General features: G+C 34.0%; 1 protein-coding gene across 4 annotated transcripts in view; it reads right to left on the minus strand.

Annotated features, from left to right (window-relative positions):
- Positions 1–2,382, minus strand: part of NMUR2 (neuromedin U receptor 2) — a 69,550-nt gene extending 67,168 nt beyond the window's left edge. For 3 of the 4 annotated variants that reach the window (XM_051978752.1, XM_051978754.1, XM_051978751.1), the window contains exon 1: positions 1,113–2,382. In XM_051978752.1, the coding sequence (XP_051834712.1) occupies positions 1,113–1,829 (717 nt within the window). In that variant the 5' untranslated portion in view covers positions 1,830–2,382. The remainder of the gene's footprint in view (positions 1–1,112) is intronic. The other variant, XM_051978753.1, reaches the window with a different exon arrangement.
- Positions 2,383–27,232: the final 24,850 nt, after the last annotated feature.

Raw genomic sequence — 27,232 nt, forward strand, 5'->3', positions numbered from 1 at the left:
ATAAATATGATAAACCCATTCTTTTCTCATTTAATTTAATATCTCTCCTTAGCTCATTAAAAAGAAAAGAGGTTACAGAGGATTGAATTTTTTGTACAGTAATATATTTTTAATTCTATATCTCATAGTAGAAAAATGTGATTGTAAGCATAGATCTTTGCTTGAATTTTCCTCCTCAAAATTTTTGCTACAAAGAAAATTGTAAATCAATGTTTGGGAAAAGGAAATTAGGAAAAGGAAAATGAGTCTATGACCATGAAAAAAGAAAGAAAGAATAAATTAACTTAATAGTTTTCATTTCTCTCTGTATGTCTTTCCTTCTTCAACTATTCCCTCTGTCTTTCTCTGGCCCTTTTTATCTCTCTTAAACTCTCTTAGCCTCATCTGTCAATATTTCCCTATTGTTCCATTTTTCTCCACATTCCTCTTATTGTTTATACAACTCTCTAAATATTATCTATCTATTATCTATCTATCTATCTAATCTACCAGTCTATCTCTCTCCTTACTTCTCCATTTCTTTATCTCTCCCTCATTACTCTATAGTTTATTATCAATCTTTGTACTCTATTTTGTTTCTTTCCTTGATCTATCTCTTTTCATTCTCTATTTCTTCCCCTTCATATCTCTTCTCTTTTCTGTCTCTTTTTATTTTGGTGTTTGTCTCAGTCTCTGTCACTGTATTTGTCTATGTTTTTCTTTACTCTCCATTTTTTGCCTGTTTTGCACATATACATACACACACATACCACAGAATAGATATTAAATGCAGTTTCATACATGCTTATCCTTCATTTTCACCTAACATTTAAATCAAAGAATCAACCTGCATGTCATGAAATTTTTGTCAAGGGATTTTGTACCTGAAATTCTGCTCCTGTATTTTAGTCTATGACACTATAACAGGTGCTGGTACACAAAACAGTTAGAAGCAGTCAGGGCAAGAGAGAAAGAGTTGTAAGGAAGAAGTAGGAGAGAGCAAAACTCCCTCTCTTCCCCCCCCCCCTTTATAACAAATACAATGAATGGATGTTGAACAAATGAATGAATGAATGCTATAAGAGAAATGAGAAGAAAAGTTCCCCTGGAGAGATAAAAATGCAAATACTCACTCTCATTCCCATGAGATAGTAGAGAATGCTCATGACAGCCATGGGCAGGACATAAAAGAGGAAAGAAGTCACCTGGATGATAAAGTTGTAGATCCACATGGGTCTGACCACAGTGCAGATGGCTGATTCTGGGATCAAAGTTCCATTGGGGAAGTGATAGACCTTGATGCCATGTATGCCTGTGTTAGGTAGGGAAAAAAGAATGGAGAAGACCCAGAGGATGACAAGGATCCTCAGGGCCCGCCGTCGTGTACTCTCCAACTTGGCTCGGAAGGGATGGAGGATGGCCACATAACGTTCCACGCTGACTGTAGTCACACTCAGGATGGATGCAAAACACACTGTTTCGAAAAGAGCAGTCTTGAAGTAGCAACCCACAGGCCCAAACAGAAATGGGTAATTATACCACATTTCATAGATTTCTAACGGCATACCGAAGAGCAGAACCAACAGGTCTGAGATGGCCAGGCTGAAAAGGTAGTAGTTGGTAGGAGTCTTCATAGTCTGGTGTTTCAGAATCACCAGGCATACTAAGAGATTGCCAGTGACCCCAACCACAAAGATCAGTGTATACACCACCGTCATGGGCAGGAACAAATGACTTCTCCGGGGGCCACAGAAGAAAGTCAGATAGTCCTCAGTGCTATTCCAATATTTTCTGTAGGGATCTTCTGGAATAAGCTGGTAAGACCAGGAAGAATTCTTTATATCATCCATTGAGGTCGGACTTGTTATACAGACAAAAAAAAAAAGGGATCCCTGATAGATGATAGATTTTTTGATTATCTCCCAAGTAGAGTTAGAGAAAAAAAGGAGGGGGGGAAGGAGGGAAGGAGTGAGGAAGGGAGAGAGATAGAGAGAGACAGAGAGAGAAACAAAGACACAGAGAGAAACAGAGGCACAGAGACACACACACACAAAGACAGACAGAGACAGAGAGATAGAGACAGAGACAGAGAAAAAGACATACAGAGAGACAGATTCAGAGACACAGAGACAGAGACAAAGAGAGAAAGAAAAGGGGGGGAGGAAGAGAGGGGAAGGAAAGGAGGGAGACAGGCAGACAGACACAGAGAGGAAGGGGAGAGAAGGTAGAGACAGAGAGAAAGAGAGGGGAGGGGAAAAGGAAAGGGAGATGGAGAGAGGCAGAGAGAGGAAGAGAAAGAGGAGAGGGCAGACAAATAGACACAGAGAGAGGGAAAAAGGAGAGGGAGGGAGGAGGGGAAGAGAGAGAGAGAAAGGGAAAGAGAGAGAGAGGGAAGGGGAAGAGAGAAAGAAAGGGGGAAAAGAAAGAGAAAGAGGAAGAGAGAGAAAGGGGAGAGAGAAAGAAAGAGAAAGAAAGAGAAAGAACAAGAGAAAAAGAGAGAGAAAAGAGAGAGAGAGAAAGAAAGAGAGAGAGAGAGAAAGAGAGAGAGAGAGAGAGAGGGGAGGGGGAGGGAGGAAAGGAGAGAGAGAGAGAAGGATTGTGTTCGTTTCAGTTTAGAGGTTGCTGTCTATGCTGGCTGAGCCCACTTGAGGAGTCCCAGAGACAGAAGCCCCTCCTTTCACAGCTTCTGCCCAATGACTGAGTGTCAAATTGAATGAGAAGAAAGGACTCATCATTTGGCTCTCTGTGCTATTGTATCTGACTGCACTGGCTGCCCAGAAAAGCCAAGGTTTCTGTGAGTCAGAGGGAGAGAATAGAGAATTGCTATGTCTGATACATGGGACTTAACACTGGATGCAAAGCTTCTAGAACTTAAGTGGGTTCTGAGAAATTAATGTGGGAAAGTTACAAAGAAGTCAGAAAGAGCTTAGATACACAAAGGAAAGGGAGCAGAATAGCAGGAATCCCTACTGAGTTGGCACTTAAATAACAATGTCTAAAGAAAATGAATTAGAGATTACAGGACCACAGAATATTAAAGGTGGAAACTGCAGCAGTTGTGGGCTGTATTCTTTGATCTTTGAGTCCCTTTTATTCTGACATTCTAGTATACTATGATTAGCTGACTCAAAATATGCCCATCAAAAATTTTCTAGAAACTCCTAAGGATAAGAAAATATTTTCCTCAAGGCATTACTACTAATTACCTTGCTCCCCTCCTCAACCAACAACTTTTTTTTCCCCTTAAATTTTTTTATTCGAATCTTCTTATACTCAGAAATGCTTAAACATGATTACTTCCCCACTCTCAAGATTAAATAAGTGCTGCTGGTCCTTAAAATTTAGAGGGGAAAAAATGTCAGTTTAAAAAAAGAAATGAAAAATACAAATTGTTTCCTTTCTCAGAGCTTCCTCACAAGATGTTGCATGTACAGTAATTACATTTTTTGAGGTGGGCTGTGTGGGGCAATCTACACTGGATTGTGTAGATTGGGGAAGAAAGGAGGAAAAAACTGTAGTTTAATGAGACAAAAGCTTTCCTATATTGCTTTGCTCCACTCTCTGTTTTATTTTTTAATTGCTTTTTTCATTTCTTTTTTTTAAACCTTATATTTTTTCTTTCATTTTTTAAATTTGATTCCCCTATAGATATCCTTTATTCCTCTGAAATACATACTTTCAATCTCCTTTGATTTCATTTTTAAGATAGAGTAATCCATTCTTTTTTTTTTCCCTTTGGCATATCAAACATTTCCCAACAAACACCAAATCAACTGGCTTATTTTGCCTAGCCAATACTAACTACGAAGGCATCCACAGCCGAACCCTAATTCTGACTTGAGGTCTCCAAATAATTCTTCCACTTATGTGCACCTGATAGATAAAGCATCTATCTCCCTCCACACATCAGCTATTCTTCCTGAAAAATCTTAGTTTATCATTTTTTATCAGAGAGAAATGGGGCATTTTTAAGTTTGCTATGGTAATAATATTAACTGTTGCATCTGAGCAAAGTTTTATTACCCTTTCATGTTGACTTTGTTTACATTGTCACAATCATTGGTTATATTTTTTAAGATTGTTTTCATCACTATGCCTCACATTTCTTCAGGTTCTTTATATTTGCTATGCTTTATGTTCCATACTATTGTAATAAATTCCTATTCCACAATTTGGTCAGTTCTTCCTAAATCAAAGACACATAATTTATTTCCAATTTGTTTCTTACAAATATCTTGTTATTATTATTTGTGATAAGTGTTTTCTTGCTATCAGTTTCATTGTGATACAGTAGTAGAGAGGTAGCTAGGTAGTTCAGTGGATAGAATCTTGGACTTGAAGTCAGGAAAACTTGAGTTTTAATCTGATCTAAGATACTTGAGTTTTGTGACCCTCAGCAAGTCATTTAACCTCTGTTTCCTTTAATCCACTAGAGAAGAAAATATTAAACAACTCTAATGTCTTTGCTGAGAAAATCCTATCTGTCATCTGCTTGCTCTTATCCATAAGATCATGAAGAATTGGACACAATTAAACAACCACATAGTAATAGTAGTAGCAGTAGTACTAGTAGTAAAAATAGTAGTAGTGATAGTGGTAGTAGTAGTAATAGTACTAGGAGGAGGAGTATTAGTAGTAGTACTAGGAGTGATCATAATAGTAGAAGAGGAAGATGAAGAAAAAGATCTAGCGACACTGCTCACCTCATGACAAAGAGATAATGGTCTTACACATAGCACGAGAAATGATTTTGGATGCTCCCAAAATGGAAATTTGTTTTCCTTGTTGATACTTACATAATACAAAAGGTTTTTTATTTGTTTCTCCCCTCCCTTCTTTCTTCATTCTCTTCTTCTTTCTTCCACCCTTCCTTCTTTTCTTCAGTATTTTCTTCCATGAGTGGGGGGAAATGAGAGGGAGAAAAAAGTTTGATATTTACCAAAACATGTTTTAAAATATAAAAAAATAAATATTTTAAACAGCATTGAAAGTATATTAGAATTTTCTTCAAGAACAATTGAAGAGAGAATTCAAAGACATTAGGAAATATTAACTCAGATACATTTTATATTTTCCCCATTGGCCCTTTGATTTATCCCTGGAGCTCCCAACTATTTATTTCTGGGAGTTATCACAAATACTTGCTACATAACCTCTGTATTAATTTCAGGGTTTGTAATTATTCTGAGCTAAAGGAGAACCTGCAGTGGTTATTCTAAAAAGAGGAAAGAATATGACCAATTTCTCTTTGTTATATTTGAGATCAATTTACTGGGAATAGGGAATTGGACATTTTAAAAAGAGTATAGAATTCCTGAACTAAAAAAGATATTGAACATAGAATGTAGTACAAATGGTAGCTCCAAATATAGATGTAAAAGTTGGGTATGACCATAGATTCCAGAATTTTAGAGCTAGAAGGTATTTTTGAACATAGAACACGGAATGTTAGAACAAAGAATGATAGTGAAAGGCATGGAGGCATCAAGATACTTTTCAGGAATAGAAAGGAAAATACAGAACTATCTGTAGTAGAATGTATATGTTATGGAGGAATGCCAGATAAAGTTGGCTAGCTATGGTGATTCATGCTGTGGAGAACTTAGATAATCAAAGTGAGAAATCTGGATTTTTAAAAATTAAATATTGGAGGGGGGAGCGATGTTAGAAAATTAGAGAGCTATGGTAGATTCTTGAGCAAATTGAAGCCCTGATAAAATGATAAAAGTGGCTTATTATTATTACTACCTCTCAAAGCAAAGCCTACCAGAAAGTTTGATCTTGTTGCTGGACAATCAAAATCAGATGTATGCAGAAGGACAATTCCTGGAACACAGACTGAGATCACAACTCTTTCAATGAAGTTTGGCTGTCATTCACATAGTATTTGACTCTGAATAAGGCTACTTTATTAACAGATCTAAGGGAATATAGGATACAAGTGAGGCTAATAATGAACCTTCTTCTTGCATTACTCTTTTACTTTGGAAAGGCAATATCTGACTATTATGTGAAAAGTCTAATATCAAGAAGAATTAAATAGAAAACATTGTGGTGAAGGCTATTTGAAGATTTGCTATGACTAATTAATATCAGCCAATAAATTATTCTCATTCAAAATGTCCTTAGTTCCCTGTTATTATGTTATTTCCACACAATAATGTATCTTAAAATATACAACCAATGAATAGCATTGTATCAATTTAGAGGGATAGGAAAGGAGTGTGATGAAGTCAAGGGAAAAAGGGAAAGTATTTGGATTGTAAATGACAAGATCTATTATCAGAATAAGAAAACATTCCATATTCAAGAACAGCAGACACGTCAGAGACCAAATACTTTTACAACTGTTAAAGAAGTACTTTTAGGAAAATACTGCAAGATATCTTGATCATGAACAACAAATACAGTTATCCCTTCTGCATCATAATTTTCCCCATCATGTTTTCAATATATCACAGGAGGGCATAAGAAATTAAATGGGAATTTTGGGGGAATTTTGCAGAAGCTGCAAAAAACAGATAACACAAAAAGTTTAGAATCACAGAAATGAATAAAATATTTGTATAGGATTGAGTAATATCAACTTATTTTGTCTTTTAATATCATAATAATTCAGACTTCTTTTCTAACATGAAGACAAGGCTACAAAATTTTTATCAGATTTTTCAGATCATGGGGGATGCTATGCCCCTAACTTTGGTAATATGGAAGGAAAACTGTAGTTGTTGCCACAGGAATGAAACCACCTTTTTTACTATGTCCTTGCATAGTTTGTTGATATTTTATTTCTCCTTACATAAGAGTTGGAGTCTTTCCACTATTAGAACATTGGAGGATAGCTGCAAAATAATTGTTCCTATCCCTCCATCTCTATCTCTACATTACAAAGAACAAAAAGAGGAAGAACTAAAAGCAATTCAGAAAAGCTACAACTCTGACAGTACATGGAATATTATATACTTAGAGTTCTTCTTTTCAAAGAAGAGAGAGAGGTACATTTTCCCTCTCTTTTGGGAGACCAGAATAAGGCTGGTATTTATAATTATCCAATAGCTTTTTAAAAAAGTTTATTATTGCTGCTTTATTTTCATTTACTCTGTTGTAGTCATTGTGCTTTTCTGGTTCTGTTTACTTCACGATGTACCAATTCACATAGGCCTTCCCTTGTTGATATTCTTCACATTTAAAAAATTACTTTTAGCAAAATAATATTCCATTTTAATTGCGTACTACAATGTATTTAATAATTCCCTGAATTAATGGGGTATTTGCTTTGTTTCCAATTCTTTGCTACTATAAAAAGTACCACTATAAAAACTTTCATATATATAGGTTTGACTTTCTTGGAGAAAAGTCTAACAGTGGGGTCTCTGTGTATGACTATTATAATCATTTTCTTAGCGGAATTTGAAATTATTTTTAGAACAACTCTTCCAAAAATTGGGAGCTAAACTAATTCCTGAGATTGCTTAATCTTTGTTTTTTGGTTTTCTTTTTGTTGAAGATCATATGGGGAAAAGTACTAAAACTCATTTTATCCCATTGCTCCTTGACTCTTTGTCTCTATATATCTGTCTCTGTCTTTTTCTCTCCGTGTCTCTCTTTGTCTTTCTCTGTCTTTGTCTCTTTGTCTGCCCCTCTGTCAGTCTCCCTTCCTAAACTATTTGGAAATAGTAGAGCAGAATAATAGGCCCTCCTACCACTCAGCTCTGGACAGAACAGTAACTCTCCAGAAAGAAGGTGTTATGTGACTGGACTGAGTCACCTTTATACTACTAAAGGTGGTTGAGTCACCTTTATACTATTAAAGGTGGTTTAAAATGGATCAATTCACAGTTCTACCAATGGTATACCCTTATTCAAAATTGAATTGCCTCTAGAAAGGTACAAATAGTCCCTCCCCTAATAACAACTGCTCTTCACTTTTGGGTGACTCTAGTCTTAATTTTCTTTTACTCTTCTTTGGGTATGCATATATTCCTTCTACATTACTAATAATATGTTTCTTATTTTAATTTGTGGATTCCTTCTATAATTTTCATTTCCTTTGTTCCACGTCAGCCTTATCTTTAAGTTTTATTTCTTAGGTTTCAATCTCATTTATCTGACTTTGATTTTTTTGAATGCAACTCTGAAAACCAAATCCTCATTCAATTCTTAAATGACAGTCCTGGGAAATGTAGAAATGTTGCACCATTTCTCAGTATGTACCAGTCACAACCAGTAGGACCTCAGCTAAGCACCAGGTAAGCTGACAGACCACTACAGTCTCCAGAAGTACCAACCACTTCCTAGCACACCATTTTACCATAGCATCAGACACAAAAGTCCCTGAGAGATCTCAATGTAACATCAGTGCAAAACCAGGCAAATACACAGGGCCAGCAACCCCTGGAACAAGAAACCTGAGACAATATGCATTCACCCTCAGAAAGAGATCTAAATTTTTTTAAGAAGGAAAAAGGCAACCCCCCCCCTAAAAATGGGCAAACAAAAACAACAACTAAAATCTGACCATAGAAAGTTATTATGCTGACAGGGAAGACTTAAGACAGACTCAGAAGAAGATAAAAATGTCAAAACACCTATGGACAAGACCCCAGAGTAAAATTGGAAGTGGTCTCATGCTCAGAAAAAACTTATGGTAGAGCTCAAAAAGGAAATTAAAAATCATAAGAAAAAAAGTTGGGAAAGAAATAAGAGTAATGGAAAATAATTATGACAGAGTTAACAGCTTGGAAAAGGGATTTAAAAGAATTAGCCAAATTGAGAAGAATATACAAAAATCCACTGAAGAAAACAAATAGGCCAAGTAGAAAAAAAAAGTACAAAAGCTAATTGAGGAAAACAACACCTAAAAAGTTAGAATGAGGTGAAAGCTAATGACTCTATGAGATATCAAGATCCAAACAAATTCAAAAGAATGAAAAATGGAAGAAAATATAAAATACATCATGGGAAAAACAGTTGACTGGGAAAATAGATCCAGAAGAGACAATATAAGAATCATTAGACTACCTAAAAGTCATAATCAAAAGGAGGACCTAGCAACATCTCACAAGAAATCATGAAGGAAAATTATCCAGGTGTCCTGAAACCAGAGGACAAAGAATTGAAAGGATTCAATGGTAGGATTCTGATTTTTTATCTACTCTGTTACCTGCTTCCATTTTATTGGAGAGTTCTTCCAATTCACATTCACAATTATGTATACTATCTGTGTATTTCCTTCAATCCTATTTGAAAGGACCTACTAATCAACTCAGGAAAGAGATCCCCAAATAAAAAGTCCAAGGAATATTATAGTCCAACTTCAGAATTTTTAGATCAAGGAAAAAATATTACAAATGGCCAGAAAGAAACAATTTAAATATCAGGGAGTCAAAACCAGAATTACACAGGACTTGGCAGCTGCAACATTAAAGAACTGGAAGTCATGGAATATGATATTCTGGAAGGCAAAGAAACTAGGACTAAAACAAAGAATCATTTACCTGGCAAAATTAATTATAATAAATCAAGGGAAAAATGGTCATTGAATGAAATAGTAGGATTTCAAGTTTTCAAAAGAAGAGTAGAAGTAAACCAAAAATTTGACCTTCAATTTCAAGACCCAAGAAAAGCATAACACGTAAAATAAGAAAAGAAAACATGAAATTCAATGGAGCTAAACTGTTTATATTTGTATGAAGGAAGATGGCATTTGTAATTCTTAAAAACTGATAATATAGCTAGGAGAAATAAACATAAACAGAGGATATAGAAGTAAGATAAATTGGAGGGAATGACAAAAAAATTAAATAATGAGAACAAGGAGTACCCTGGATGTAGAAGGAAGGAAGAGACTGAGGGAAGTAGTAGATAGAAATAAACCACTGGTGAGGAGGGCAAAGGACAGGATAAATTGGAGGAAAAATAGAATGGAGGGAAATACATAGGTAGTAATCATAACTGTGATTGTGAATGGGATGAACTCGCCAATAAAATGGAAGCAAAAAACAGAGTGGATAAAATACTAGAATCCTACAATATGTTGTTTACAAGAAACAGAGAAAGACACACAGAGTAAAGGTAAGGATCTGTAGCAGAATCAATTACTCTTCAGCTGAAATACAAAAAGCAGATATAGCAATCCTGAGAAAATGTAAAATAAATTGAATGAGGTAAGTAAGGAAAATACATCTTACTAAAAGGTACCATAGACAATGAAGCAATATTAACATTAAACATATATGTATTAAGTGGCTTAGCATTCACATTCTTAAGTTAATTACAGGAAGAAAAAACCAGCAAAACTATACTAGTGGGAGATCTCAGCTGTCCCCTTTCAAACTTGATAAATTCAACCAAAAATAAACAAGAAAGAAACTAAGGTGGTAAACTGAATTTTAGAAAAATTAGATATGGCAGAAATAAAACTGAATGGGAACAGAAAGAAATAAACCTTTTTCTCAGTAGCATATGGCATCTATACAAAAATAGACTATGTGATAGGGTATAAACCCTCAAAATAAAAAGTAGAAAAGATGAAATATTAACTATATTCTTTTTGGATAATAATAAAATAAAAATTACATTCAACAAAGGTCAGTGGGAAGGTAAATTAAAACTTAATTGGCAACTAAAAAAAAATTAATCCTAAGGAATAAGTAGGTCAAAGAACAAATCATAGAAGCAACTAATAATTTCATTAAAGAGAATGACAACAATGAGACAACTACCAAAATCTATGGGATTCAGCCAAAACAATAATTAAGGGAAAATTTATTTCTCTAAATTCTTACATCTATAAAATATATATAAAAAACAGATCAATGAATTGGATATGCAACTAAAAAAACTTGAAAAAGAACAAATCGAAAATTCCCAGTTGAGCACTAAATTGGAAATCCTTAAAATCAAAAGTGAAATTAATAATATTGAAAGTAAAAAAAAATGAGCTACTAAATAAATCTAGAAGCTGATTTTATGAACAAACAGTAAGATAGTCAAAGCCTTGGTTAATTTGATTAAATAAGAAAAAAGAATAGCTAACTTTTAGTATCAAAAATAAAAATGGTAAAATCACCATCAGTGAAGAAGAAATTAAAACAATAATTAGGAAATATTTTGCTCAGTCATATGCCAACTAATCTGACAATTTGAGTGACATGATCAATATTTATGAAAATATTATGAAAATATAAATCATCCATTTTAATAAGTCAAGAAATAGAAAGTGGAAATAACCCCATATTAAAAAGTAAATGGAAAAAACCATTAATAAAATTCATAGGAAAATAACCTCACAGTCAGATGGTTTCATGAGTGAATTTTACCAAACATTTTAAAGAATAATTAATTCAATACTATATGAAATATTTGAATAAATATAACAAACCCCTTCTATGATACAAATATGGTGTTGATACCTAAATCTGCAAGTGCTGAAATAAAGAAAGAAAATTATAGACCAATTTGATGAATGAATGATAATATTGAATTCATATTGATGCAAAAAATTTGAACAAAATACTAGTGAGGTCAAGGTGATTATAAGAATATATCACAAGGATTATGTATTATGATCAGAGGAGATTTATACCAGGAATTCAGAGTTGGCTCAATATTAGTAAAACCATCAACATAATTAACCATATCAACAACAAAACCCTCAGACATGATTATCTTTCAGATACTAAGAAGGCTTTTGGCAAAATACAGTATCCATTCCACTTAAAAACACTAGAGAGCAACGGAATAAATGTGGTATTCCTTAAAATGATAACCAATATCTGTCTAAAACCATCAGCAAGCACTATCTGTGATGGGAATAATCTAGAAGCCTTCCCAATAAGATTCGGGTGAAACAATGATGCCCATTATAAACCTTATTATGCAATATGGTACTAGAAATGCTAATTATAGCAATAAGAAAAATCAAAGACATTAGAACAGGCAATGAGGAAACAAAACTGTTATTTCTAGAAGATGATTTGATAGTATGCTTAGAGAATCCTAGAGATTCAACTGCAAAATTACTTAAAATAATGAACAACTTTAATAAAGTTACAGCATATAAGATAAACTGACATAAATCATCATTATTTCTTTATATGGTCAACAAAGCCCAATAGCAAAAGATAGAAAGAGAAATTTCATTTAAAATGAATGTAAACAATATAAAATACATCAGTATCTACCTACCAAGACAAACCCAGGAACTATATAAACACAATTAAAAATACTTTTTATAGAAAATCAGATCTAAACAATTAGAAAACTATCAATTCCTCATGAGTAGACTAGCTAATGTAATAAAATGGCAATTCTGCCTAAACAAATTTACTTATTCAGTGCCATACCAATCAAATTAACAAAAATATCTGATGGAACTAGAAAAAATAACAACAAAATTAATCTATAAGAGCAAAATGCCAAGAACATTGAGGGAATTAATGAAAAAATATAAATAAATATGACCTAGCAATATCACATCTCAAATTATGTTATAATTCAGTAATAATCAAAGCTCTTTGGTACTGGCTAAGAAATAGAATGCCAGATTAGTGAAATAGACTCAGTACACAAGACACAGTGGTCAATGACCATACTAATCTAATGCTTTATCCCAGCTTTAGGGAGAAGAACTCACTATTTGACAAAAACTGCTGAGAAAACTGGAAAACAATGACACAAACTAGCTACAGACAAACATTTCACAACATATAACAAGATTAGATCAAAATGGGCATATGATTTTGACATAAAGGGTGACACCAAGAGCAAAGAATAGTCTACTTGTCAGATCTATGGGAAGGGGAAAAATTCATGAACAAACAAAAGATAGAGAGTATTATGAAATATAAAATAGATAATTTTGATTACATTGAAATAAAAAGCTTTTGTATAATCAATGCAATCAAGATTAGTAGGAAAATAGAAAGCTGGGAAACAATATAGCAAATTCTGTTAAAAGCTTCATTTCTCAAACATGGGAACTAAATCAAATTTCTAGAAATACAAGCTATTCCCCAATTGATAAATGGTCCAAGAATATGAACAGGCAGTTTTCAGATGAAGAAATTAAAGTTATCTATAGACCTGTGAAGAAGTTTCCTAAGTCACTTTTGATTTGAAAAATGCAATTAAAATAACTTTGAGATACCATCTCATATCTATCAGATTGGTCAACATAACAAAAAAAAAAAAAAAAGGAAAGTCATACATATTGAAGAAGATGTGAGAAAATTGTTTTAGTAATGCATTGTTGGTGGAGATTTTAACTGATCCAACCATTCTGGAAAGTAATTTGCAACTATGTCCAAAAAGTAACTGAATTGTGTATATACCCTTTGATCCAGAAATTCTATTACTAGAATCGTATTCCAAAGAGGTAATAAAAAGGGAAAAAAAACTAAATGTGCAAAAACATTTATGGCAGCCCTTTTCATGGTGACAAAATAATTGGAAATTGAGAGGGTGCTCATAAATTGGAGAAAGGCTAAGTAAGCTGTAGAATATGAATATAATAGACTACTATTGTGCAATAAGAAATTATTAACAGGCAGACTTCAGAAAAACTTGTAAAGACTTGTAAAAATGATGCAAAGTGAAATGAAGAGAACCAGAAAAACATTGTACATGGTATCAGCAACATTGTATAATGTTCAACTACGGATTGACTCAGCTGTTCTCAGAAACATGATTCACAAGAAGTACATGGCATAAAATGTTATCTGTAGCCAGATAAAGAACATAGGGATGTAGATTGAAGCATATTTTTTCATTTACTTTATTCTTCTTGATTTTTCCTTTTTGATTGGTTTCTTCCTTCACAATTGTGACTAATTTGGAAATATGTTTTATATAATGATAGCATATGTTATAAACTATCTTTGAAACTCAAAATCTTGTAAAAATGAATACTAAATATGTCCTTGAATGGGAAGAATAAAATACTATTAAAAAACAAGGGTATAACTAGAAGATGCAATAAAATCAATTAAGTCCATATCTCATTTTAAATTTAAAATAGGCATGAGAAATTAAGTGACTTGTCATATGTTTTCGCAGGTAGAAAATGTTTGAGGAGGAATTTGCACCTAGGTGTGCCTAATTTCAGGTCTTATATCTCATATGATATTCCAAATTGTCCCTCATAATTGTAATTTGGTCTCTGTTACTAACTGGGAGGGGTTTTGTAAATATAAAGTCCTCTCTAAGGTTTCATCATTCTTTTTTGAGAAAGGAAAGGGTTGTTAAATACTCTCTAAGGTTCCTTCTAGCTACAGTATTTTATGTTCTAAGATTCCTCTCTATTTCTGAGGCAGTAAAATGGAAGATACCTTGGCTCTATAGTCAGAGGGCCAATGTTCAAATCTTCTGACAATTTATTTGCCTGTGCCATCTTAGGAATGCCACTTACTTTCTCTGGGTTTCAGTTTATTTCTCCATAAAATGAGAAATGGTCTCTTCTAGACTATTTTTTGATTATTTATTTTATTTTTTGCAGAGGCAATTGGGGTTAAGTGACTTGCCCAGGATCACACAGCTAGAAAGTGTTAATTGTCTGAGACCAGATTTGTACTCAGGTCCTCCTGACTTGAGGGCTAGTGTTCTATCCCCTGTGCTACCTAGCTGCCCCATTTTATTTTTAAAAATTTGAGTGGTTCCTGATTGCCAAGTGAAAAACAAATCCATCCTTTTCAGTCAGTCATTTAAGGCTTTCTATAGTTTAGTTCTAACCTACCTTTCCAGGCTTACCTCAAATATTTCTTTCCTGTATTCTTGTCTAACTGGAATATTTTCTATTTTTAGGATATCTCCTTTGCTTTCCTTTCTCTGTACCTCTCTTCACAATGCCCTATATCTAACATATTGCCCCTTGTTTATCTCCACAGGGGGAAAAATGTTTATAGAGAAATACAAAGGCTTTGATTTGGCATTCAAAACCCTTCCTAGTCTGTCCCCTTCCCACCTACCTAGTTTCCTTAAATCTTATATCTTTCTACCTATTCTGACACTGACTCCCTTTGTGTTTCTCAAATAAGTCCCTCTAGTTCCTGATCTCATGCCCAGATTGCTCTCCCCACCATCTCTACCTCTTTGTTTCCTGATAACCTGCAAGTTCTACAAAAAGCTTATCTTCTACAGGAAGTTTTTCCTGATTTTCCTCTAATTATTGTTCCTTCTCTTTGGTGATTATCTTCAGTCTATCTGGTATGTAGGTTGTAATGTAGATAGGTTTTACATGTCATCTCACTCATTAGATATCTCTCTATCTATATGTCCATCTGTCTGTCTGTTTATCCATACATCTATCTATTGCTTTATTGATGGTGATGGACTTGGAGCCAAGAAGATCTGCGTTCAAATTCCTCCTCAGACAGTTACTAACTTGGTGACTCTGTTCAAATCACTTAATTTCCCTTAAGCTTTACTTTCCTCATCTGTAAAATGGTAACAATAGCTCTTCACAGGGATATTGTTAGGATCAAATGACGTAATACATTTGAAATGCTTTGAAGATCATAAATCGCTAAATAAATGCTACCTATTTACATGCCTATCTATCTATTCATCTAACTATTTATCTATTCTCTCTGTTTAATAATTATCAAATCTCTATTCTCTCTGTCTCTGTGTTTCTGTCTGGCTGTCTTTGCCTGTATTTCTGTCCCTCTCTTTCACTCTTTTTCTCTTTCTCTTTCTGTCTGTCTCTGTCTCTCTGAATAGAGAGGATGTGGCTCAAACGCAGGATGACAGAATTATAGAAACTGAAAGCTGGAAGGACTCTTCGAACACTAGTCCAATGCTATCATAGGATAAATGAGGAAATTAAGAAGCAGAGATTAAGTGATTTGCTGAAGGTCCAACAGTGAGTTAGAAGTGAGGATTCCTAGAGAATTCAAGTGGAATAATTTGTTTTGTGGCTGTGAACTAGATACTGGAAAAACTCAAAAAATAAAGAAATAGAAATGGATCAATAAAATGTATTTTTCTCTTTTTCAAGTCTTTTCTTCAGTTCTCAAAGACTAGGTTATCTCTTAAGGTTACTTCTCCAAGGGAAGATCACACAGGTTCACATGAATCAGATGTTCCCTGCCTCTTCCTTTCCATTGAAACAATTAATGTGTGTTCCTTTAATCTCCTGACCTCACTTGCATTCTTGTCTCTTACTGTTCCCAACTATATTATAGGGTTTATTCCAACTCTGACATTCTAGATTTAATATTCCTTATCTATTTGATAGTGCATCATAGAAAATGTACTAGCCAAAATCAGCAGAGAGCAATGTTTCAGTATTATCTTTGGCACTGGCTAGCTATGTTTTTTCTGCATGTGGCAATACAAAGGAAAAGATCTCTCTGACCTTCAATTTCTCTATCTTTCAAATGGGAACAATAATAACACCTATCTCTCAGGGTTGCGGTGTGATTGAATAGCAAAATGTTAGTAAAGTGTTATATTGTTGTTTTCTGTTATATCAGGTTCTTCATGACCCCATGGACCATAGCATGCTGATACTCACTGTGTGGCTTTCTTGGTAAAGACACTGGAGTAGTTTGTCATTTTCTTCTCTGATGAAGTAAAGCAGATAGAGATTAAGTGAATTGCAGTGCTGTAATTTACTGAGTTACTTAGTTGACTCAACATGTTATATCCATATTATTTATTATTATGTTCTAAAATCTTGTCTACTTCTGACATCCTGTATTCTATTTTTTACAATTCTTTTCAGCTTCAAATTCTCTTTCAACTTTAGTAATCAATGGTTTTAGTTTTGAGTTTTTTACATTATAGGGATTTCTCTTTCTACCTCCCTCTTTCTCTTTCTTTCCCTTCCTCCATGTCTTTCTCTCTGTCTCTGTCTCTGTCTTTTTCTCTTTCTCTGTCTGTCTGTCTCTCTCACACACAGACACACACAGATACACAGACACACATATGCATACACCCCTTGAATCTGAGGGATGGAGAGGTAGGGATGGAAAGAAAGCTAGGTTCAATAAAAGGATACCTTGTATTTAAAATCAAAGTTGGGGAAAAAAAACACCTGTAAATACCATTATTGAACTCAAATTGATTCAGATTCTCAGAAATTGAGGACTGGGCTTCCTGTTTGATCTCTCCCTCTACAACCTCCTCCTCCCCCTGCCCCTTGTCACTCCCTAATAAGAGCAACAGCTGCTCTGGGCAGAAGCCCATTATTCTGAATGGGATAAAAATGCAATTATCCCTTCCCTCATTTTCAAAGGCTAACCCAAGGGTACAATGTAATGCTAAGCCAATACTCCAGATTTCATTATGTTCACCACTTTTGTTCAGAATTCCACCCACAGACCTGGGAGATATTAATATGCCTCCCCAACCTTTGTAAACTTGTTCTCCAAACATTCCCTCTATGCTTTTCCTTCCTGGGCCCCCCATAATTAAACCTTAAATCTACAACTCTGATTGTTCCTTGTTGCTTCTTCTTTTGATGAAGAATTCTGAATGATACATCAAGAGAGAATTACATAGCAAAGCTTATGACTGAGGGTCAGATCTAGATGCTAGCTCTGGCTTCATCACTAATACTTCATAAGGCCTTAAGAAAATCACTTAACCTCCTTATCCTACTTTGCCTCAATTTCCTTATGAATACAATGAGGGGTTTGGACTAATTTATCTCAATTATCCTTCCCATCTCCAACATTTTATGATCTATATTTTAAGATTCTTTAAGATCTCCAATATGCCATTCCATTTCTAACATAATGGATTCTATGTTGTAACATCATTTATTTAAGGTTCCTTCCAAGTCTGACACTCTATATTCTATTTTCTAAAGTTCTTCCCAGTTCTAGTATTCTGTGTTCTATATCCTAAACTATCTTCCAGTTCTGATAATCTATGTTCTTTATTCTTATGTCTTTTAAGTTCTTAATTTTCATAAATCTCTGTGGGAGTGGAATAAATCTTACAAATTTCCTGAAAGACCCACTTAATGGGAAATGGAAGGCAAAGAAGGGATGGAAAATGACAGATTGAAATAAGAAAGAAGGTTGCTCTTAGAATATCTTTCACATAGTTGCTGTCCCCAATCTATCAGGGTATTGACCTTATTGGAAAAATATCTGGAGAGGTGGAAAAGGAAAGGAAATAAGATATTAATGACTATTTCTAAAGAAGCAGCACTCTGGGACTTTCTAGTGCAATAGAATTATGGTCAGAATTGGATCCAGAAAAAAAATTGTTTTAAATTGTTCTCATTAAAGACACAAGGTGGACTTGTGAAAAACAACTCTATTGGTTTAAAACAGATCTGAACTTATAGTCAGGAGACCTTGATCTCTTAAATCCAGGTTCTGATACTTTCACCACCTCCTTCCCCACAGAAGCCATGAGAAGAAAGTGCAAAATGTTACAACAATGGAAAGAAGTTAGTATCACAATTGCATTTTTTTAGTAACAACAAAAATGAGGTAATTGAATCTTACTTATCCCTGAATAAGAATCCTCTCTGCAGTAATATCCCCAATATGCCATTATTTATATTTCATCTGAAGATTTTTAGAGGGGGAACTTACTACTTCCCCAAATGACCCATTCTAATTTTGTTTTTTATTATAGCTTTTTATTTACAAAACATATGCATGGGTAATTTTTCAACACTGACCCTTGCAAAACCTTCTGTTCCAAATTTTCCCCTCCTTCTCCCCATGTCCTCCCCTAGATGGCAAATATTCCAATACATGTTAAATCTGATATATGTATACATATCCATACAGTTATCTTGCTGCACAAGAAAAATCTGATCTACAAAGGGAAAAAAAACCTGAGGAGGAAAACAAAAATGCAAGCAAACAACAATAGAAAGAGTGAAAATGGTATGTTGTGGTCCACACTCAGTTCCCACAGTCCTCTCCTTGGGTGCAGTTGGCTCTCTTCATTGCTGAACAATTGGAATTGGTCTGAATCAATTCATTGTTGAAGAGAGCCATGTCCATCAGAATTGATCACCATATAGTCTTCTTGTTGCCATGTACAATAATCTCCTGATTCTGTTCATTTCATTTAGCATCAGTTCATGTAAGTCTCTCCAGGCCTCTCTGAAGTTATCCTGTTGGTCATTTCTTATAGAACAATAATATTCCATAACATTCATATTGTATAATTTATTCAGCCATTTTACATTTGATAGGCAGACATTCAGTTTCCAGTTTTTAGCCATCACAAAGAGGGCTGCCACAAACATTTTGGCACATACAGGTCCCTTTCCTTTCTTTAGTATCTCTTTGGGATATAAGCCCAGTAGTAACACTACTGGGTCAAAGAGTATGCACAGTTTGATAACTTTTAGACAATAATTCCAAATTGTTCTTGCAAATGGTTGGATTCATTTGCAATGTATCAGTGTCCCAGGTTTCCCACATCCTCTCCTACATTCATCATTAACTTTTCCTGTCATCTTAGCCAATCTGAGAGGTGTATAGTGGTATCTCAGTTGTCTTAATTTGCATTTCTCTGATCAATATTGATTTGGAGCACCTTTTTATATGACTAGAAATAGCTTCAATTTCTTCATCTGAAAATTGTCTGTTCATATCATTTGACCATTTATCAACAGGAGAATGGCTTGAATTCTTATAAATTTGAGTCCATTCCCTATATATTTTGGCAATGAGGCCTTTATCAGAACCTTTGCATGCAAAAATGTTTTCCTAGTTTATTGCTTCCTTTATAATCTTGTCTGCATTAGTTTTGTTTGTACAAAAACCTTTTAACTTATTAAAATCAAAATTATCTATTTTGTGATCAATAATGATCTCTAGTTCTTCTTTGATCACAAATTCCTCCCTCCTCCACAGGTCTGAGAGGTACACTAAACTATGTTCTAATTTATTTATAATATCATTCTTTATGCCTAGATCATGAACCCATTTCAACCTTATCTTGGTATACAGTATTAAATGTGGGTCAATGCCTAGTTTCTGCCATATTAGTTTCCAAATTTCCCAGCAGTTTTTGTCAAATCATGAATTCTTATTCCAAAAGTTGGGATCTTTGGGTTTGTCAAATACTAGACTGCTATAGTTATTGACTATTTTGTCCTGTGTACCTAACCTATTCCACTGATCAACTAATCTATTTCTTAGCCAGTACCAAATGATTTTGATGACTACTGCTTTATAATATAGTTTTAGATCTGGTATAGCTAGGCCACCTTCATTTGATTTTTTTTTCTTCATTAGTTCCCTTGAAATTCTTGATCTTTTGTTCTTCCAGATGAATTTTGTTGTTATATTTTCTAGATCAGTAAAATAGTTTCTTGGGAGTTTGATTGGTATAGCCCTAAATAACTAGATTAGTTTAAGTAGTATTGTCATCTTTATTATATTTGCTTGACCTATCCAAGAGCACTTGATATTTTTCCAATTGCTTAGATCTGATTTTATTTGTGTGGATAGTGTTTTGTAGTTTTGCTCATGTAGTTCCTGACTTTGCTTTGGCAGATAGATTCCCAAATATTTTATACTACCAACAAGTTATTTTAAATGGAATTTCTCTTAGTATCTCTTACTGTTGGGTTTTGTTAGTGATGTATAAAAATACTGATGATTTATATGAATTTATTTTGTATCCTGCACTTTTGCTAAAGTTGTGAATTATTTCTTTTTTTTTTAATTTAAATTTTATTTTAGTTAATAATAACTTTGTGTTGACAGAATCCATGCCAGGGTAATTTTTTACAACATTATCCCTTGCACTCGCTTATGTTTCGTTTTTTCCCCTCCCTCTCTCCATCCTCCCTCTCCCCCCCAAGATGGCAAGCAGTCCTATATATGTTAAATATGTTGCAGTGTATCCTAGATACAATACATATTTGCAGAACCGAACAGTTCTCCTGTTGCACAGGGAGAATTGGATTCAGAAGGTAAAAATAACTCGGGAAGAAAATCAAAAATGCAAATAGTTCACATTCGTTTCCCAGTGTTCCTTCTTTGGGTGTAGCTGTTTCTGTCCATCATTTATCCATTGAAACTCAGGTCTCTTTGTCATAGAAATCCACTTCCATCAGAATACATCTTCATACCATATCGTTGTCGAAGTGTATAATGATCTCCTGGTTCTGCTCATCTCACTTAGCATCAGTCCATGTAGGTCTCTCCAAGCCTCTCTGTATTCATCCTGCTGGTCATGTTGTGAATTATTTCTAATAGCTTTTTAGTTGATTCTCTGGGGTTCTCTAAGTATACCATCATATCATCTGCAAAAAGTAATACTTTGGTTTCCTCATTACCTACTCTAATTCTTTTAATCTCTTTTTCATCTATTATTGCCAAAACTAGCATTTCTAATACATTGTTGAATAGTAATGATGATAGTGGGCAACCTTGTTTCACCTTTGATCTTAATGGGTTCCAGCTTATCTCTACTACACATGATACTTATTGATGGTTTTAAATAGATGCTACTTACTATTTTAAGGAAAAGTCCTTTTATTCCTGTACTCTCTAGTGTTTTTAATAGGAATGGGTATTGGATTTTATAAAATGCTTTTTCTGCATCTATTGAGATAATGATATGGTTTTTGTTATTTTGTTATAGTTTGGTTATTGATATAGTTAATTACGCCAATAGTTTTCCTAATATTGAGCCAACCCTGCAATCCTGGTATAAATCCTACTTGGTCATGGTGTGTTATCCAGGGGATGATTTTCTGTAATCTCTTTGCTAATATTTTATTTAAAATTTTTTGCATCAACATTTATTAGGGAGGTTGATCTATAGTTTTCTTTCTCTGTTTTTATCCTACCTGGTTTAGGTATGAGTACCATGTCAGTATCATAAAAGGAATTTGGTAGGAGTCCTTCATTCCCTATTTTTCCAAATAATTTATATAATATTGGAGTTAATTGTTCTTTAAATGTTTGGTAGAACTCATATATAAACAAATACGGGCTTGAGGAATTTTTCTTAGGGATTTGATTAATAGCTTGTTCTACTTTTTTTCTGAAATACGAGTATTTAAGCAATTTACTTCCTCCTCTGTTAATCTGGGCAATCTATATATTTGTAGGTATTCCTCCATTTCATTTAGGTTTTCAAATTTATTGGCATAAAGTTGGGCAAAGTAACTCCTAATTATTGCTTTAATTTCCTCTTCATTGGTGGAAAATTCTCCCTTTTCATTTTTAAGACTAACAATTTGATTTTCCTCTTTTCTTTTTCTAATCAGATTTATCAAAGGTTTATCTATTTTGTTTTTTTTTCATAAAACCAACTCAGTTTTATTTATTAATTCAATAGTTATTTTAGTTTCAATTTTATTAATCTCTCCTTTTATTTTTAGAATTTCAAGTTTGGTATTTGATTGGGAGGTTTTTAATTTGCTTTTTTCCTAGCTTTTTTAGTTGCAAACCCAATTCATTGACCTTCTCTTTCTCTATTTTATACACATAAGCATCTAGAGATATAAAATTTCCCTTTATTACCACTTTGGCTGCATCCCATAAATTTTCACAACATATGAATGTCATTATTGTCATTCTCTTGGATGAAATTATTAATTGTGTCTATGATTTACTGTTTCACTCATTCATTTTTTAGGATGAGATGGTTTAATTTCCAATTACCTTTTAGTCTATTTTCCCCTGGCTTTTTATTGAATGTAATTTGGATTACACTGTGATCTGGAAAAAATGCTTTTACTATTTTTGCTTTTCTGCATTTGATTTTGAGGTCTTTATGTCCTAATATATGGTCAATTTTTGTATAGGTTCCATGAACTGCTGAGAAGAAAGTGTACTCCTTTCTGTCTTCATTCAATTTTCTGCAAAGATCTATCATACCTAACTTTTCTAATAATGTATTTATCTCTAACTTCTTTCTTATTTATTTTGTGGTTTAATTTATCTAGTTCTGAGAGAGAAAGGTTGAGATCTCCCACTATTATAGTTTTGCTGTCTATTTCTTCTTTCAGCTCTTTTAACTTCTCCTTTAGAAATTTCCACTCTATACCATGTGGTGAATATATGTTTTGTATTGATATTGCTTCATTATCTATGGTACCCTTTAGCAAGATATAGTTTCCTTCCTTATCTCTTTTAAGTAGATCTATTTTTGCTTTTGCATGATCTGAGATCAGGCTACCCCTGCTTTTTTTTTTTTTTTTTTTTAACTTCACCTGAAGCATAATAGATTCTGCACTAGCTCGGTACTTTACTATCTGTGCTATCTAGTTGGTGGGGGGTGGGCTTCCAATAGGCATTAGTTTTTCCTAAGAGAATATAATTGATTCCTTCCTCCCTTGTTTCAGCTTTTTGATTACATAGGGGCTTAAAAGTACCATTCACATGGAGCTAGTCTAAGGAACACACTAGTCATCATGACTCGACTTACTTGCTAGGTGTTTCCATATATAGAGATGGGGACAGGATATGCAAAACTATGGAAGCTAATGACCTCTATAAATTTGTTGTGCATATCTGCTTTTAGAGCAAAGCAAATATATTTTACAAACATTGTTCAATGATTTGTGAATGCCTCATTACATCTCAACATCAGACTAGAACGAACAGGGTGCTAGAATTTGACCTGCAATGGAAAATAGTAGAGCTACTCATAGGCATGTCCAGAGTGTGTGTTGGTACTTCCTAAGATTGATCCTTTAATTTTTATCATAGAAAGTAAATGGCACAGGAATACTCTCTGCACATACTTGTGGAGCTACCACATTTGGAATATATTGTTCCATTGTTGCCACAACATATATCAGAGTGTGTTACTGGGCATTTTTTGAATGAATGAATGGTGAATGAACAATTATAACATATTTTTCATCTTCTCATTTGTTAAGCACTGAGCATACAAATACAAAAGCAAAGACATATATCCCCTGACCTTAAAAAGCATACATTTTAATAAAAGGAAATAACATCTCTCTGGGAGAAGTGCCCTAGAAGGGATATGTTGATTTGGAAAGCTACTGTGAAGGAGAGTAGAGCCTCAAGGAAGTAGGTTGACATAACCTTTCCAGTAGCAATGACATTGCTGATTTGATTATCGTCCTATAATTGGAAACGAAGGGAAGGGTACAGTGTCATGAGGTGGCTAGACAGAAGACAGCTAAGACATAAAGTGAAGCATGGATAGAATTGATCTTGTCATATTTAGAGAAGATAAGTGGAGATTACCAATGTTAGTGCTATTGTGTGGTTTGGATTATTTACAGAACAAGAATAAAATTCATATGAATCACTAAGGTATTGGAAGGTTACCATTTCATACTATATTTTCTGTTCCAAAAGAGAAATATTCTTGTCTTGGTTGTGTCTTTAAGTGTATTATAAAGTGTATAACTGTCAAGAAATCAGGTAAAAACGAAAATATGTCAACATATCCCTTTATTTTGGTATCCACTTTTTACAGTGGTATTTGGAACTATTTCTGCATGGCAAAATCACACAGAATAATATAATTTAGGAATAGGAGGAGACCTCAGTAGCCACTTAGTTCAATTGATATACAGAAATATTGCCCATTTTAACACACTCACCAAGTAGTAGTCCAGCCTGTGCTTGATGATCTTCAAGTTGGGGAGAAAGGGAAGGAATCTACCACCTCCCAAGGCATCTTATGCCATAAATTTTTGGACAGCTATACTTGTCAGGAAGTTTCTACAACATTGTCCTTAATGAGGAAATGGAATCAAAGAGATTGATATATGATTTTATAGGGAAATCAAGAGAGTATTTTCATATTCCAATGACAGTATGATAATAAGCAAGACAATTTTGAAGACTACAATTTAACTTATATATTTTGAAAGAACAGCAAGCTGTTCCCAAAAGATCTGGGGCTTAATTTAGGATCTTCTTCTATTCTATTATGTGTGTGCAAATACCCATTCCACTTGATGTTTAAGATCAGAATAAAAATAAAAATTTATTTTAATAAATGACAAAAGCATGCATACATATTAGTCATTTCATCACTTAATATTATAATATTGTACTTATTCTTATTTCCATGCTACTACCACTAGAAATTAATAATATGACTATTTTTGTGATCTTATACAAGTCACTTCATTTTTTTAGGAGTCATTTTCTCTATTTATGAAATGAAGATATTGAATTAAATTATCTCTAATGAATTGTCTAGCTCTAACTTTATTTGTTTAGGTTTTCTAATTCCTTCCAACTCTGACATTCCATGACTTGCATTATCTTTTATGAGAATTCTAAGGAGTTATGAGAGATGAATGAAACAGGAACTTGTTGATCTCAATTCTGCTGCTTTTTCCATTTATTAAATCTAGAAAATAAAATGACATCTAAATTTTCCAAAAACTACAAATTCCCAAAGCATGTATTGAACTTAGCAGAGATAGATTAATTCATTGTAGTGTTGTTCAGACTGAGAATCCTAAGCTGAATGGCAAAAGTGAATTGAAACATGGCCCCTTAGCCAGAGTCTCAGGCAAAATCCAATATTATATTATAATATTATATTATATACTTGGAAAAGGTACTTTATAAACATTTAGGCAGTACATAAATGAAAGTTGCAGTCATAAGGTAAGTCAATATATAGTCCTAGAACCTCTCAGGAAAGCCTTAACTTTTTTTTGTGTGTTTGTTTGCAAGGCAGTTGAGGTTAAGTGACTTATCCAGGGTTCACACAACTAGTAAGTATTAAGTGTCTGAGGCCTAATTTGAACTTAGGTTCTCTTGATTTCAGGGCTGGTTCCATTGTACCATTTAGCTGGCCCACAGGATTTAAGTTTTAAAAATTGTTATATTTTGCCTTTTTGTCACTTTAATTTTTCAGCATATCTTTCCATCATCTCCCCAGAGAGCCATTTTTTATAACAAAAATAAAAAAGAAGAGAAAAAAGCAATTTAGCAGATTAAATCAACCTTAATCAAATCTGACCATACATGTGTAATGTGCTTTCTAGAGCCCCCACGCTGTGGTGCCAAAATATACCATCCGGACTAGCTCTCTGGAGAATCTCAGAACCAGCCCAAGTCCTTGCTCTTAATAGAGGAGTGATAAAGCAAGAGACCTAGGAGGATGGTTAAAGATGGAGTCCATTTATTTCCAGTTCCCTCAGCCCCTAAATACCTTAGTACAATTACATCACTATAGCACACTGAACATGTGCTAACTATAGCACCATTACATCACAGCACAATGGGCTATTGCTAACTATAAGCACCTTGCTATTGATATGTAAATGCATCTTTACTATAAATATCCCTTGCTTCAAGTAGAATATAGGTGGTCACATCCCCTCCCCTTGACTTTTCAGGAAGGGTGAGACTCCTTAAAGAAAGATGGAGAGCGGAGCCAGATATCTTCAGCAGGTTCCTTCTGGGCTGAAGGGTCTTACACCTTACTGAGAGTTTCCCCCACTATTTGTGGCTCTCTACCTACATGTAATATTCCACACCCTAGGTTTTTCCTACCTCTGCAAACAAAAGGGTTGCATGCATTCTCATTTATCTTCTTTGTAGCTAATCTTAGACTATGTAGTTTTTATTTTTTATTCTTTCTATTTACACTGTTACAATCACTGTGCACATTATTCTCCTGGTTCTTTTTTCTTCACTTTGTTTCAGTTTGTTTAAGTCTTCCCATGTTTCTTTGTGTCATTCATGTTCACAATTTCTTCTAAGATAGCAATATTCCACCTCAATTATGGACTTCAATTTATTTACCCTGCCTCAAAGATGATAATTAATTTTCTTTCCTGGTTTTGCCAATATTAAAAGTGGTGCTATACATATTTTGGTGTATACTAGACATTCATTTATCTTTAACTTCCTTGGGATCTCTTCCTAGAAGTATAATTTTAAGGTTAAAGGTACATTTTCAACACTTTATTTTTTAATAGCTTTTTACTTACAAGTTATATGGATGGGTAATTTTACAGCATTGACAATTGCCAAACCTTTTGTTCCAATTTTTCCCCTCCTTCCCCCCACTCCCTTCCCTAGATGGCAGGATGATCAATACATGTTAAATATGTTAAAGTATAAATTAAATACAAAATAAGTATACATGTCCAAAACGTTGTTTTGCTGTACAAAAAGAATTGGACTCTGAAATATTGTAAAATTAGCCTGTGAAGGAAATCAAAAATGTAGGCGGACAAAAATATAGGGATTGGGAATTCTATTTAATGGTTCTTAGTCATCTCCCAGAGTTCTTTTGCTGGGTGTAGCTGGTTCAGTTCATTACTGCTCCATTGAAACTGATTTGATTCATCTCATTG

The sequence above is a fragment of the Antechinus flavipes genome, chromosome 2 (assembly GCF_016432865.1).
Source record: "Antechinus flavipes isolate AdamAnt ecotype Samford, QLD, Australia chromosome 2, AdamAnt_v2, whole genome shotgun sequence".
Lineage (NCBI taxonomy): Eukaryota > Metazoa > Chordata > Mammalia > Dasyuromorphia > Dasyuridae > Antechinus > Antechinus flavipes.